General features: G+C 44.4%; 1 protein-coding gene across 1 annotated transcript; it reads left to right on the plus strand.

Moving 5' to 3' along the window:
* The first annotated feature begins 2142 nt into the window (after positions 1–2142).
* On the plus strand, positions 2143–6140 carry LOC119324840 (CRM-domain containing factor CFM9, mitochondrial-like). Its single transcript, XM_037598610.1, has 3 exons — positions 2143–2592; positions 3858–4259; positions 4498–6140. The coding sequence occupies exons 1-3, from the start codon at positions 2248–2250 to the stop codon at positions 5581–5583; spliced, it is 1833 nt and encodes a 610-aa protein (XP_037454507.1). The 5' UTR covers positions 2143–2247; the 3' UTR covers positions 5584–6140.
* Positions 6141–15010: the final 8870 nt, after the last annotated feature.

Consider the following 15010-nt stretch of genomic DNA (forward strand, 5'->3'; position numbering starts at 1 on the left):
AACCTGGCAAAGCACCCCACAAGCGCTAGACAGCTAGGGCATGTGACAACAAGGGTCCGGACATGCAAATTCCGGGTAAAACGTTGTGCAATGCTTGGGCATGCAGCACGCCGATGAGTGTACACAAACATAACCGACCAGCCAAGCGCTCACGACCCCACATGACAAGGCTAGGCATGAACACACCGAGTTAGGCGCATGCATGAACCCTTTCGCGCAAACCAATTAGGTCGGTAGGAAGTGGACAACACTGCCAGTCCGACACATGCTCATCCAAAATGTGTGGAACAACAGACAAGATGTGGCATCGAAGTGATGCGAAGGACCCTGGGCCAGATCAATGCGCGATAAAGACCGGCAACTTGGAAGGCTCGGACCTAACCAATCCATACCGCAGTGCCTTTGTATGGCAGTTGCCTACCCTTCAGCTTATTTGTAGCGTAATGTGGTCTGTCGATAAGTGACATTCATATCAATGTCAGTGTCCTACTTTAATCATATACCATGGGAGCATGTGAAAGCACTTGTCGTGTGTGTTCGCTTACTGCTCTAGTCGGCCCGACGTGTAAAGGGAAGTGATTGTTATACGACTGGTAAAGTGACCGACACAAGACTCGAGCACGATGATGTCGTTATACGTGACCCTCATAGCTTGCTTAACTTTCTGGTAGTGGTTGGTCTTTGTGCTAATGACGCAACGTGTCATCTGGTAGAGAATAAGGAGTATCTTGGATCGTCTAGATCAGAGCAACTCGGTCCATGAGCGGGTGCTAGACCATGAATATCAAACGCGAACATTTTGTTAAAAAGGTGAATTCTTGAAACATGAATATTTTTCGACTTTTTTATAAAAAATTAAAACTCAAACATTTTTTGGGAAAATGAACTGTATTTGAATCTGCAAACAATTATTTGGAAATAGGAATGATTTTTTGAAAACATGGAAATTTATTAAAAGTTTGAACAAAATTTGAAAATTATTTTTTGAACCTGTGAATAATTTTGAAGAATGGGAAAACTTTCTGAAACTCTGAACATTCTTTGTTATCCCTAAATAATTTTCGAGTGCACGAACATTTTTTGAATTTAGGAACAAATTTTAAATTTGGGAACATTTTTTTTAAATCACAAACACTTTCAAATTTTCCAAACATTTTCAGAAACATAATCATTTAAAAAAATGCAAACAGATTTTAAAACTTTGAACATTAAAAATGATTTAACAAAAAATAAATAGAAGAAAAAAAAGAAACAAAAAAGAAGAAGCACTGAAAAAAGAGGAAATGGGACGGTCCAATCAGGGACGCTTCCATGCGGATCCCGGACAGTTTACCGTAATGTGAGGCATATAGGGTTCTCCGTCTTCAACTTTGAACTCATGGGTTGCGTGTACATACATGCTGACTATTGCTGAGTTGCATGTCTGCTAGTAGCACTTTTATGCACGTGCCTCCTTGGGCCATGGCTATATGAGCTGCAACTTATTTGGGTGGCCTCCAGAATTTTGAGGGCCCGGGGCGGCCGCCCCTCCTGCCCTCTCTTAGGGTCGGTCTTGTTTCAGTTGTTAGATCTTGTTTCTGACTGCAAGTGACTATTACTATCTTCATAATCTAGTATTCCCTGCATTTTTAAATATAGGACATTTTAGATATTTCAATATAGACTAACATACAAATATAGATAGACGTATTTTAAAATGAAGATTCACTCATTTTACCTTATATCTAGTCTGCATTGAAATATCTAGAAGCGATATATCTAGGAATCAGAGGGGGTATAGCAATCCTTTTCTCTTACCGCTAGTTCAATGCATTTTCAAGTTTGCTTTTGTGCAGTACAAAGAATATAATTTTTGACATAATTTTATTTTTACCGGTCATTTTCTGCCTTGTTGTTTTTCATTGTATTCTACACTTTTCATAATTATAAAAATAAGTTGCCTTTTGGGTGTTTTTTAAGGAAAAATAGTTTGATGGTCAAACACGTAATCGCGTTATTTTGGAGGACTACAGTATAATGCTATATTCTTAGTTTCTTACAACCAACTGGCAGGCTGACGGTGGATGCTCCTCCACGTGGACAGCAGCACATCCAACGGATGGTAAAAGCTCCTTGCAGCTGCAGCCGGAGACCAGTCCAGGGTTTACCGCCCGCGCCGCCTGCTAAACCCTTCCCCATTCCGCCTAACTCGCCGCCGCCGCCGCCTTCCAGAACTACAGCCGGTCAGGCGACGCGGCCGACCGAGCCATGTGGGCTCTGAGAAGCCTCCGCCGGACCCTCCCTAAAGCAGCCTCTTCGTCGCTCCACCGGAGGTGCGCCCCGTCGATTAACTCCGAGGGCTTCACGGCGAGGGGAGGAGGGGGCGAGGCGGCCGCGGCCTCAATATCAGCAGCGTCAGTGCCGGCGAGCGCGGGGGGCGGAGGGGTATGCCGGCGGCTGATGTCGACGAGCAAGGGAAGGAGCATGCGGAGCAAGGTGGAGAAGCGGATGGGGAGGGAGACCGGCCGCACGCAGATGGAGCTGCGCCGCGCCGTCAAGCTCCGAAAGAAGCTCATGACCGAGGACGAGAGGCTCATCCACAGCATGCGGAGGGTAAGTGAAGCGCCATTTCCTCCTCCCCCCTGCCCCCCTTCGGCGCCGGCGAAATGCTCTGGCGATGGTGCTTGCGCCATCTCGCTGTGATCCGTCTCCCTTCTGTTTTCAACTGCTGTAATTTATGGTGATATTTGCTCAATGTGTGGCTTTTTAAAAGGGATTGGAGATGTTTTGCCATTGTCAATGCTAAACGAAAGGGTGAGAAAAGCATTTCCATTGCGAAGTTTGTTCAGATGTATTGATGAATCAAAGAAAGAAGATGGTATCATTACGTTGTTGGGACTTGACTTTGACAATCAAGATTATGTTGCCGGGGACTTTGTTGAACTGAAATTAAGTCGCTGTCTTGCGATTGTCAAATCCAACTATATGCCTGTAAACTAGAAATTTTGATATAGATAATAAAGGCTAGCTCTCATCAGAACACATGAGCTAACTCCGCTAGAAATTTAAGTCCTGTGGCTTCCCATGTCACTCCTGATGTATGCACATATGGTTACCACCGCCTGTAAATGATTGTCAAATCCAACTATATGCCTGTAAACTAGATTTTTTTTTTCTTTGAACACGTAAACTAGAAATTTTGATATAGACAATAAATGCTAGCTCTCATCAAAACACATCAGCTAACTCCGCTAGAAAATTAAGTCCTGTGGCTAACCATGTCACTCCTGATGTCAGCACATAAATAGTTACCACCGTCTGTATGTTTTCACAAGTAAAAGGGCTAAAATGGCTTATTGCTTATGCCAATTATTCTATACAGTTTGATTCTCATATAAATATCTGACATCGATACACTAGACCTGATGTAGTGATATTATAAGTCTATTGGGGCATTCCTGCTCCCAATGAAAAAGAAGTCACATCATAACTTATATAATGCTTACATTCTTAATGAAATCTTGGTCATAAACGTATTATTCTCCGTATATAAAGAAAATAATTATCTAGTTGCTGCATTGAAGCACGTAATGAAAAGAAATTACATTTTCTAGATCTACCAGGAAATCAGATTTCCACACCTTTCCCCTTTTTTGTTCTTGATCTGCACAAAGTCCTATCTGAATTGGGTATTACTCACCTCATCATCCATTCTTTCTCTATGGGGATCTGGCTAAGTAAAATATATGTTATTTCGCATATTTCTCTTTACTCAACTTGTGTTATAGTCTTGATCTTAATCATTTTATTTTAGTCAGATGGTAATTTATAATAGTGAATTCACTGGCTGACCTAGTTATCTGGTTAATTTTATGCAGGCCAAGAAAAAAGTTGCTCTACTTCTTCAAAAGCTCAAGAAGTATGAGCTACCAGACCTACCAGCTCCTCGTCATGATCCAGAGCTGTTAACAGCTGAGCAGCTACAGGCTTACAAGAAGATTGGATTCAGAAATAGAAACTATGTCCCTGTTGGAGTTCGTGGAGTCTTTGGAGGTGTTGTTCAAAACATGCACATGCACTGGAAATTCCATGAGACAGTGCAAGTTTGCTGTGACAATTTCCCAAAGGAAAAAATTAAGGAAATGGCATCAATGCTGACAAGATTGAGTGGTGGTATAGTGGTTAACATTCACAATACCAAAACAATTATCATGTTTCGTGGAAGGAACTACCGTCAACCAAAGAACCTCATACCTTTTAACACGCTTACCAAACGGAAGGTCAGTCCCTTGCAGTTAAAAATGTTTGTAGTTCTCATTTAGCTTTGGATCATATACCCTATATGTATGCAACTTTGAAACTACTATCGATTGCTCTGACCTTTTCAGTTGATAGTTCAACCAGAATTTAATATTGATTTTTAATGTTTTGGGCTATGTCCATTTTCTACTAATTTTGGGTATATTGTTGGCTTTATGCTATGTATAATGGAGTTTGCTATCCTTATCCTTATTACAGGCTTTATTCAAGGCTAGATATGAGCAGGCTCTTGAGTCACAGAAACTAAATATCAAGAAAATAGAGACACAACTTCGTCGCAAAGGTATTAACCCAGAGGACCCAGTTGCCATGGCCAGCATCCAGCGAGTTGCCTCGAGATTCTTTCAAGCCATAGACGAGCAGCAAGGTACTCCCTATGTCTTCCATGGGGATAAACAACCTACTGCTGGGACTACGGAATTAAAAGAAGCAGATGTTGAGCTAGCTGAGGATAGCGACCAGGAGGAGCTTGACAACTTCATTGCGGAAATAGAGAATGCAGCAGAGAAGCAATGGGAGGAAGAGGAGGCAGCAGAGAAAGAAGAAACTTCAAGGCTGCAGTATCGCTACAGAGAAGAGATGATGGGTGAGCGGAGGGGTTTCAATAGAAGCTATGACAACTCAGATGCCGATGATAGAACCCAGGGAAGATACAGGAGAGATAACGACAACAATAAATGGGCAACAGATACAAGGAGATGGGATGATGACAGTGAGATAGAGGCGTCAGGTGAGGATGTGGGTGAGCGCAGGGGTTTCGGGAGAAGCTATGATAACTCAGATGCTGAGGATAGAAGCCAGGGAAGATACATGAGAGAGAACAAAAACAACAGAAGAACAACAGGTTCGAGCAGGTTGGATGATGATACTGAAGCATCAGGCGAGGACTGGGACACTGATGATGGCAGGGATAGTATGGTTGTCTTCGACAAGGAGAGGCATGTACCTGATGAGCATCCTCGGCGATTTGACAACATGCGACATGAGAGGAGTAGTTCCAGTCACAGGCAGAATTATATGCCTGGGGCCTCCAGAAGTCCCAGCCGGACTCCGAAGAATGCAGTTAGTGTTTCTGATGACAGCGAGGATGACGTTTCAGACAGTGAAGATGATGAGGTGTGGGGAGCAGATTACAAGGAAGAGACGAGCTCGAGTGCCCCGAAGGTGAATTTTCCTAATTACAAGAGCAGCAGCGAGGAGGAGGATACCGGCGACAACTGGATGCGTGGTGGCAGAACCAGCCAAACGAAGAAGAATACCGACGAGGACTGGGACAGTGACTGACAAATTGAAAAAGAACAGTCAAGCCTGCATCTTCCATGGTTACTGTTGTCACATTTCCTCCAACGTGTTGCTGCAGAAAAGAGTTCGTTGAGCTTGTTTTTCGTGGGAGCATCCGTCTCAGTACCGCAGACGGTGCTGCATGATTCCACCTGACATCATGCTGGGTTGGGTGCTCATAAATAATTGTTTGAATTGCGTCTCCAAATATGTAGTTGGCGCATCCCCGAAGGACGAAGCAGTCTGCCAGTTGCCAGCAGACGCGGGACCATAATAGCAGGAGGTCATGGTGTTGAATGTTGTCCTTGGCTGAACGTGTTTCCTCAGTTCTATAGGTCGAAGGGGTCTGGTGGTTCTACACATCTGAATCTCTTGTTATGAGATCATTCGTAAGAGCGGATTTGCCGTCAACAAAAAAGCTTGCACATAGAAATATTTGAAGGCCCTGCTTGTTGTGCCCCCCCGAGGCATATAAGTTTACTCATTCATTCATTGGGATGCTCACTAAACGCAATGGACATTTTCTTTTCCGTCCTGGTTTATTGGTCCTCTTCGTATTTTGTGTCAAATTTTGATCATAGATTTAACTAACCAAATGTGTCAAATTTTGATCATAGATTTAACTAACAAACTGTTAATGCATGTCATAAAAATTTATGTCATCTGGATTCGTATTTGAATATAGTTTCTGATGATATTATTTTTGCTATGTATAACTTACTCCCTCCTTTTTGGTTTATTAGGCTTATCTTATTTTCTTGGTTTTTTTCATATTATAAGCCTTATTTTCACTTGGTTTATTGGCCCTCTTTGTATTTTGTGCCAAATTTTGACCATAAATTTAACTAACAAACTGTTAATGCATGGCATACAAAATTATGTCATTTGGATTTGTATCTGAACATAGTTTCTGATGGTATTATTTTTGCTATGTATAATTTATTCCCTCCTTTCCGGTTTATTAGTCCCATCTCATTTTCTTGGTTTTTTCATATTATAAGTCTTATTTTCATTTCTTTCCACCATATTTTCACATTCTAATGTGTATTAAATTAACCAATGCATGTAACCGTTCCTACTCATTTAGTAATTATCCATGCATACACTAGAATTAATGCATATTAAAGCTTGAGTAATTTTATAAACTACGAGATACATTCCTTCACCCACCATCTATCTTGGTTGATGAGATTTCAGATTTAAGTCATATAAATCGGAAAGGAGGGAGTATGTTATATTAGCAAAAAAATTGATTAAAATATGACCTGAGGAGGGCTATTAAACCAGGACGTGCGATGAGCTTGTTTGAGACACCATATTTCATAAATCATTACATGATCCTATTATTTGAAGAAGAAATTTTGGCAGTTCTAATTAGAATAGAGCATTTCCAGGGCAATGATCAGGACCACAGTCACTATAAAACAAAGAGGCTTCATGTGCAGTCGGCACATCATGGATGCGTTTGGTTGCCTGCATAAGGCCCAACCAGGCTTGGGTGTGAAGAGTTTGGGTTGTTTGGTTGGCCTGGATACACTGTGCAACCTTCATTGCACGAACTTTAAAGCACTCTCGAGCCAGGACCGCGAGCTACGCTTGAATCGGTAGTTTCTCGCGAGCCAGGCCCGAGCGATGTACAACAGGTGTGTTTGGTAGGGTGCATGAAGGGTGCATGATGATAAAAGTTTCCAATCCGACCCATTTTTACTTGTTTGGTGGGGTGCATGGACTCACCTGAGCTATGCTCAATTGATGCAAAAAAGGGCCCTCGATTATGCCCATCTCATGCACCAAAGAGGGAGGGGGGGTGCATGGAGGCAGCCATGGTGGCCCGGCCCTCGTCCCCACCCACCAGACCACGTCCAGATATGTTTAAATTTTCAAAAAATGTTCATAGTTTCAAATTTTGTTTAAATTTTAGAAAATATTCAAATTTTGTTTAAATTTTTGAAAAAGTTCAAAATTTCAAAATCATTTATATTTTTGAAAATGTTCCAAATTTCAAAATTGTTTACATTTTCAAAAAATGTTTAGAATTTCAAATTTTGTTTAATTTTTTAAAAAATGTTTAGAATTTTAAATTTTCAAAAATATTTAGAATTTCAAAAATTGTTTACATTTTTAAAAAGTTCATAATTTCAAATTTCCAAAAAGTTTAGAATGATTCAGAATTCAAAATTGTTTAGCATGTCTAAACACATGCAAGCTGCCAAACAATGTGTCAGCTCAGCATGTCTCAGCGCATACACCGCTACCAAACAACAATAAATGCATGGAGCCGAGGCAATGCAGACAACCAAACATTGTGCCAAAATTGATGCCTTAATGCGAGAGGTCTAGATGCGGGCAACCAAACAATGTGCAGATGTTAGTTTTTACCTATATTTTCTCACCCAGCCTCCGGTGAGCCAGGTTGAGCTAAGCCCGGGCCGGCTGCTACGACTGCCAAACACACCCCAAGTTTTGCCTCAATGCCCGGCTTGTGGGCATGGATAGGAAGACGTGCGCGACAGTTCTCGTGCAGCGTTGCAAGGCAAAGAAAGTTTGGAGACTGGTTTTTTTTTTTGAGAAAAAGTTTGGAGACTGGTAGGAGTTGAAGATTTGATTCCCTGCATTAGGCTAACCAGACCCGTATGGAAAAAAAGTTGGGTTGTTCATTATTGGGCTTACAACTCAAAGCATTTTTGGACCTATCTCGCTAAAAACACTCATATCGAAAGTTTCTAGCGAGCCAGGCTGAGCTAAGCCACAACGAGCGCACATGGATGGGTCCCTTACATAGAGACCGGAGGGATGCGAGGTGTGTACGTGATATCTTCTTCTACCTTCACTAACCTCCTTCCTAATCTCCTTTCTTCCTTGTCATTTCTAATCTACACAACGGTGCTTCGATTGAGATAAACTCTACACAAAAAAGATGCACATCGATGTTAACATTCTATTTTTGCGATCGGTTCATAGTTTTGTCGGCAGTAAATGCTCACTTTTGTGTTCATGTTTGGAGTTGTGGATGAATTTTATCAAATTCATCGCGCACGGTCGACTGTTTGAAATTTTCTTTGACCGGTAGCTTCATCTCGCTGTTCCATACGACATTCGTGTTGCAAGTTTTCTGTTTCGCCGATTGTTCATCTCAGGCTTCTCTCCTCGATCCGCCATGACGCGCACACTATATTTTCTTCTTCAGGATAGTATCCTCTGCCTCAGAGTCCTCCTATCGTCTCTCTTGACGTCGACGACGTTCCTCTTGACCTTCTTGCCCGCGTCCTACTACACTGGAGTCGTTTTCGACGTCGTTCATCTTGGCCTCCTCTCTCTCATCCTACTGCACTAACGCTGCCATGGCGCGAGCACTGCATTTCTCCTTCTCTATCCACTGTCTGCGGACTCCATGCTAGTCATGTCGGACGTGGCGCCACGGCCACCGCAGTCTCTAAGGTCCGACACGCACTGCATTTCCCCTCCCCCGTCCTCTGCCTCAGGGCTCCTCCGCATTGACTTTCTCTGTGGCAGCGACCCTAGCAACTAATTCGCCGCGGCGCCAGGAGGAACGCTCGCTCGAGACTCCGTGCTCGTCATGTCAAACGCGGCGGCGTGGTCACCGTCCACTGCGGTCACGAGGCACGGTGTAACTGTATGTGTTAACTCTTAATCATATCCTGTGTATACAACTAAACACCGTCTAGTTGCGTGAGCCGAGCCAATACAGACAACCAAAGGCTATGCCAAAATTGCTCCCCTAATGTAGAGGTCTTCATGCGGGCAACCAAGCAAAATGCAGATGTTAGTTTTCTGCCTGTTTTACCTCAACCAGGCTGCAGTGAGAATGCTATCAAACTGAGTTCCTTCGCCACCTGATACCAACTCAAGCTTGTGTTGTGCTCGGGCTGGGAAACAGCCGCGGGCTATTTACCGTTGGTGCCTGGTAGTGGGGAAGACATAAACTAGTGCACGAAGAGCAGACACAGACCGAGCCATTCGAGTTATTGTGTCAAACTACATGGCTGCCTGTTCACCAAAGGCTATGGCAATTGGCAAAGAAAGGAGGATGGCTCAAACCTCCGAGTGGCTACACATCAAGCTGCTGAAATCTGAGATGGGCTCTAGGCTCATATTGCAATTTTTGAAAAATCTCTAAGGGCCCATGTGGGTTATATGGCACTAGGTGTGGTGGAAGTTTAGTCCCACCCCGGAAGTGGAAGGAGAGTTGGAGTGGTTTATAAGGGTTTCTCTTCTACATGCTATTGGAGTTTGAGAAGAGAAGAGGCCCTCGCGCACTCCTCCTCCGCCGCCCGCCTCGCCACGCCACGCCTCGTCACGACGCGCCGCGGGTTGCGGGATTGAGCCGAGCCGAGCTCACACCTACGCGCTTAGATCTGAGATGTCGGATCGTGGGCTGTCACGGACTCGGACGTGGGTCGAGCCCACGTCTCTCCACGCGGCTGCGCCTATAAGTATGCGGTGTCTCCTAACCCTAGCCGCCACGAACAGATCACATCTACTCACGCGCACGCCCACCGTCGTTCCTTTGCTGCTGCTGCCGCCGGTGACTCCATCCCGTCCGCCACGTACACGGTCGACGGGAGAGCAGGTCTCCGAAACCATGCCCTTCTGGTTCCTGTACGGGGTGAGGGGCGAATAGGTTTTTGGGCAGCGATTACGCGACTGCTCGCTTCCGATCGTCTACTTCCTCTACGTCCGCGTCGCCTTCGTCATCACCATGTCCACCGACGCCGACCGTGCCGCCGCCGAGAAAGCTGAAGCCGACAAGAAGGTCGCCGAGGACGCCGCTGCTGCCACCAAAGCCGCGGCCTCTGCGTGGCCTACTGGAGGGTATAACTCGTTTATCCCGCTCCTGATTATTTTCATATTAGCAGTACTAGCAGTATGTGTAGATTTGTCTACTGTTTGCTTAGTACGTGCATGTTTAGATCAGAGTGAGTACGTCATCAACTTAGTCAATGCCATGCTAGTGATTTACTCATGGATTAATTTAATCGAGAAATTGCCTATTTACTCAACAATCCAAAAACCTATTATGTGTAGGAATTTCTCGGCAAGTGGCTTTGCCACTGCACTGAAACCGGATAAGTTTACCGGTACATACTTCAAGCGTTGGCAGACTAAGACCACGTTATGGCTCACGGCTATGAACGTGTTCTGGGTCACCGGTGTCTCCACGGGAACGATTGCTCCTGAACAGGAGAAGGCGTTCAAGGAGGCTACCGTTGTGTTTCTCGGAGCAGTTCTTAGCGTGATCGGAGATAAACTGGTCGACGCATATTTACATGTGCATGTCGCCAAGGACTTGTGGGAGGCGCTCGAATCTAAATTCGGGGCCGCCGATGCAGGGAGCGAGATGTATATTATAGAGCAGTTCCACGATTACAAGATGGTTGAAAACCGTCCTGTATTGGAGCAGGCTCATGAGATAATATGCATTGTTAAGGAACTTGAGCTTCTCAAGTGCGAGTTACCGGGGCAGTTTGTCGCGGGCTGCATAATCGCTAAGCTCCCTAATTCCTGGAGGAACTTTGCCACCACTCTGAAACATCAGAGGCGTGAATTCTCTGTGGAGGATGTCATTGGCCATCTGAGTGTTGAGCAGAATTCGAGGGCAAAAGACTCGCACGGAAAAGGGGCCGAAGGGACTTCTGTTGCCAACATGGTGAACCAGAAGAACTTCAACTCCCACAAGACCAAGGGAAAGAACGGTGTCCAACACAATACCGACTTTAAGAAGAAGGGTAAGAAGACCTTCAAGAAGAACAAGAAGGACGAGGGCTGCTTTACTTGTGGTTCGGTTGAACATTGGGCCAACAAGTGCCCAAACAAGTACAAGAAGTCAGGACAGGACTCCAAGTCTGTCAACATGATTGTGGGCAACAATGAGAATGGTGCATCTGGGTACGGTAATTTATTTACTGTTTTTTTCAGTGTTTCAACCCAACGATTGGTGGGTGGACACAGGTGCAGGTGTTCATGTGTGTGCTGACATTTCATTGTTCACTTCTTACCAGGTCACAGGTCACGGGTCCGTATTGATGGGGAATGGCGCGAGTGCTTCTGTTCATGGTGTTGGCACGGTCGATCTGAAGTTTACTTCGGGAAGGATCGTGCAGCTGAAGAACGTGCAGCATGTCCCCGCCATCAAGAAGAACCTCGTTAGTGGCTCCCTTCTATGTAGAGAAGGGTTTAAGTTGGTTTTCGAGTCTAATAAATTAGTTGTTACAAAATATGGACTCTTTGTTGGAAAAGGTTATGAGAGCGGAGGGATGTTCCGCCTTTCCCTCGCAGATTTTTGTAATAAAGTCATGAACCATATTCATTCGAATGTTAATGAATCTGAAGTTTGGCATTCACGTCTTTGTCACATTAGTTTTGGTGTTATGATGCGGCTAGCCAAGTTGGATTTAATCCCGAGTTTCACTTTAGCCAAAGGTTCTAAGTGCCTTTCATGTGTGCAAGCTAAGCAACCTCGCAAGCCTCATAAGGCCGCGGAGGAGAGACACCTGGCACCATTAGAACTCATACATTCTGATCTTTGTGAGATGAATGGTGTGTTGACTAAAGGTGGAAAGAGATACTTCATGACATTGATAGATGATTCCACTAGATATTGCTATGTGTATCTGTTAAATACTAAAGATGAGGCTCTACACTACTTTAAAATCTATAAGGCAGAAGTTGAAAATCAACTTGAAAAGAAAATTAAACGAGTCCGGTCAGATCGTGGTGGAGAGTACTTCTCGAGTGAGTTTGATTCCTTCTGTGCGGAACACGGCATTATTCATGAGAGGACGCCTCCCTATTCACCCCAGTCAAACGGGGTTGCCGAGCGGAAAAACCATACTCTAACTGATTTAGTTAACGCCATGTTAGATACATCGGGTTTATCCAAGGCATGGTGGGGGGAGGCTATATTGACGGCATGTCATGTCCTGAATAAAGTTCCGACAAAGGATAGTGAGATCACTCCCTATGAGAAATGGGCAAAGAGAAGGACGACACTCTCGTACTTGCGCACTTGGGGCTGTTTGGCGAAAGTCAACGTGCCGATCCCCAAAAAGCGTAAGCTTGGACATAAGACCGTGGACTGCATTAATTTGGGCTACGCTAAGAACAGCGTTGGCTATAGATTTCTAGTAGTGAAATCTGAGGTACTTGACCAGAAGATCGGTACAATTATGGAGTCTAAGGATGCTACATTCTTTGAGGATATTTTTCCTATGAGAGATATGCAAAGCACTTCTAGACAGGAATCTGAGGAGACTCCTGAACCTGCCATCCATATGGAATATTATGAACAAACACATGATGAAAATCCCGAGGAGGATGACGAGGAAACCCTTGGTAGGGGCAAGAGACAAAGGACTGCAAAGACCTTTGGTGATGATTTCTTCGTGTACCTCGTGGATGATACTCCCACTTCTATTTCAGAAGCGTATGCCTCTCCAGAAGCTGACTACTGGAAGGATGCGGTCCGTAGCGAGATGGATTCCATCATGGCTAACGGGACATGGGAGATCACTGACCGTCCCTATGGTTGCAAACCACTGGGATGTAAGTGGGTGTTCAAAAAGAAGCTTAGGCCCGATGGTACGATTGAAAAGTACAAGGCTAGGCTTGTGGCCAAGGGCTATGACTAGCAAGAAGAGGAAGATTTCTTTGATACTTATTCACCTGTGGCTAGACTGACCACCATTCGAGTATTACTCTCGTTGGCGGCCTCACATGGTCTTCTCGTCCATCAGATGGATGTTAAGACGGCTTTTCTAAATGGAGAGCTAAAGGAGGAAATCTACATGCAACAGCCTGATGGCTTTGTGATAGATGGTCAGGAAAGAAAGGTGTGTAGGTTGATAAAATCTTTATATGGCCTGGAACAAGCACCTAAGCAATGGCATGATAAGTTTAATACAACTCTGACATCTGTTGGTTTCGTTGTTAATGAGGCTGACAAATGTGTATACTATCGCCATGGTGGGGGCGAAGGAGTTATACTGTGCTTGTATGTTGATGACATACTGATATTCGGAACAAACCTCAAAGTCATTGAGGAGGTCAAATCGTTTCTATCTCAGAACTTTGAGATGAAAGACCTTGGTGTGGCTGATGTCATCTTGAACATCAAGCTACTGAGAGATAATGAGGGTGGGATCACACTTCTGCAATCCCATTACGTTGAGAAGGTGTTGAGTCGTTTTGGATATTCGGACTGCACACCATCTCAAACACCATATGATCCTAGCGTATTGATTCGAAAGTCCAAAGGCATGGCTAAAGATCAATTGAGATACTCTCAAATCATTGGTTCACTGATGTACCTAGCGAGCGCAACGAGGCCTGACATCGCGTTTGCTGTGAGCAAACTGAGCCGGTTTGTTTCCAAACCGGGTGATGTACATTGGCATGCTGTTGAGAGAGTTATGCGCTATCTAAAAGGTACTATGAACTATGGACTTCACTATACCGGATACCCGTCGGTACTTGAAGGGTATAGTGATGCGAATTGGATCTCTGATGCTGATGAGATGAATGCCACAACTGGGTATATGTTTACTCTTGGAGGTGGCGCTGTTTCCTGGAAGTCTTGCAAGCAAACGATCTTAACGAGATCGACAATGGAAGCAGAATTAACGGCATTAGACACATCTGGTGTTGAAGCGAGATGGCTTCGAGATCTTTTGATGGACTTGCCATTGGTTGATAAACCGGTTCCGGCTATCCTTATGAACTGTGGCAATCAGACTGTCATCACCAAGGTGAAGAGTTCAAAGGACAACATGAAGTCCACCAAACACATAAGAATGAGATTAAAAGCTGTCAGAAAATTAAGAAACTCCGGAGTGATAGCGTTGGACTATGTCCATACGGCTAAGAATCTGGCAGATCCCTTTACAAAAGGGCTATCACGTGTTGTGATAGATAATGCATCGAGGGAGATGGGTATGAGACCCACATGAGTTGCCATGGTGGTAAGCCAACCTATATGATCGGAGATCCCGTGAACTAGGACCTGGGAAAACAAGCCAGTGGTGAACTGAGGAGAGTAACTATACTAACCCACTCCGTTGGAGATGCAATACTCTCGATACTGTATGGTAGGATGACTACGGTCTCAATGTGTTCCAAAGCTTATAAAAGCAAGATGCTATCCTACAGAGCGATCTTTGGAGGAACACACCTATATGAGCCCGACTGCTGGTCACAGTCTATGAGATTGGGGTGATCTCTAGTAAGCTCATGAATAGGCCAGGAGTGTGACTTATATGCTCCACCCGAGGGGTCAGCCTTCGGCAGCCTAGTACTAGTAAGACATGTAGTGAAACTTCTTTACGCCAAACTGACAATTCAAGGCATAGTCCATTGTTCAGTTGTGAAGGAGTGTAGCCACTTGTTCTAGGTGAAGTTCAACCTTAACAGGTCT

The sequence above is a fragment of the Triticum dicoccoides genome, chromosome 1B (genome assembly GCF_002162155.2).
Source record: "Triticum dicoccoides isolate Atlit2015 ecotype Zavitan chromosome 1B, WEW_v2.0, whole genome shotgun sequence".
Taxonomy (NCBI): Eukaryota; Viridiplantae; Streptophyta; class Magnoliopsida; order Poales; family Poaceae; genus Triticum; species Triticum dicoccoides.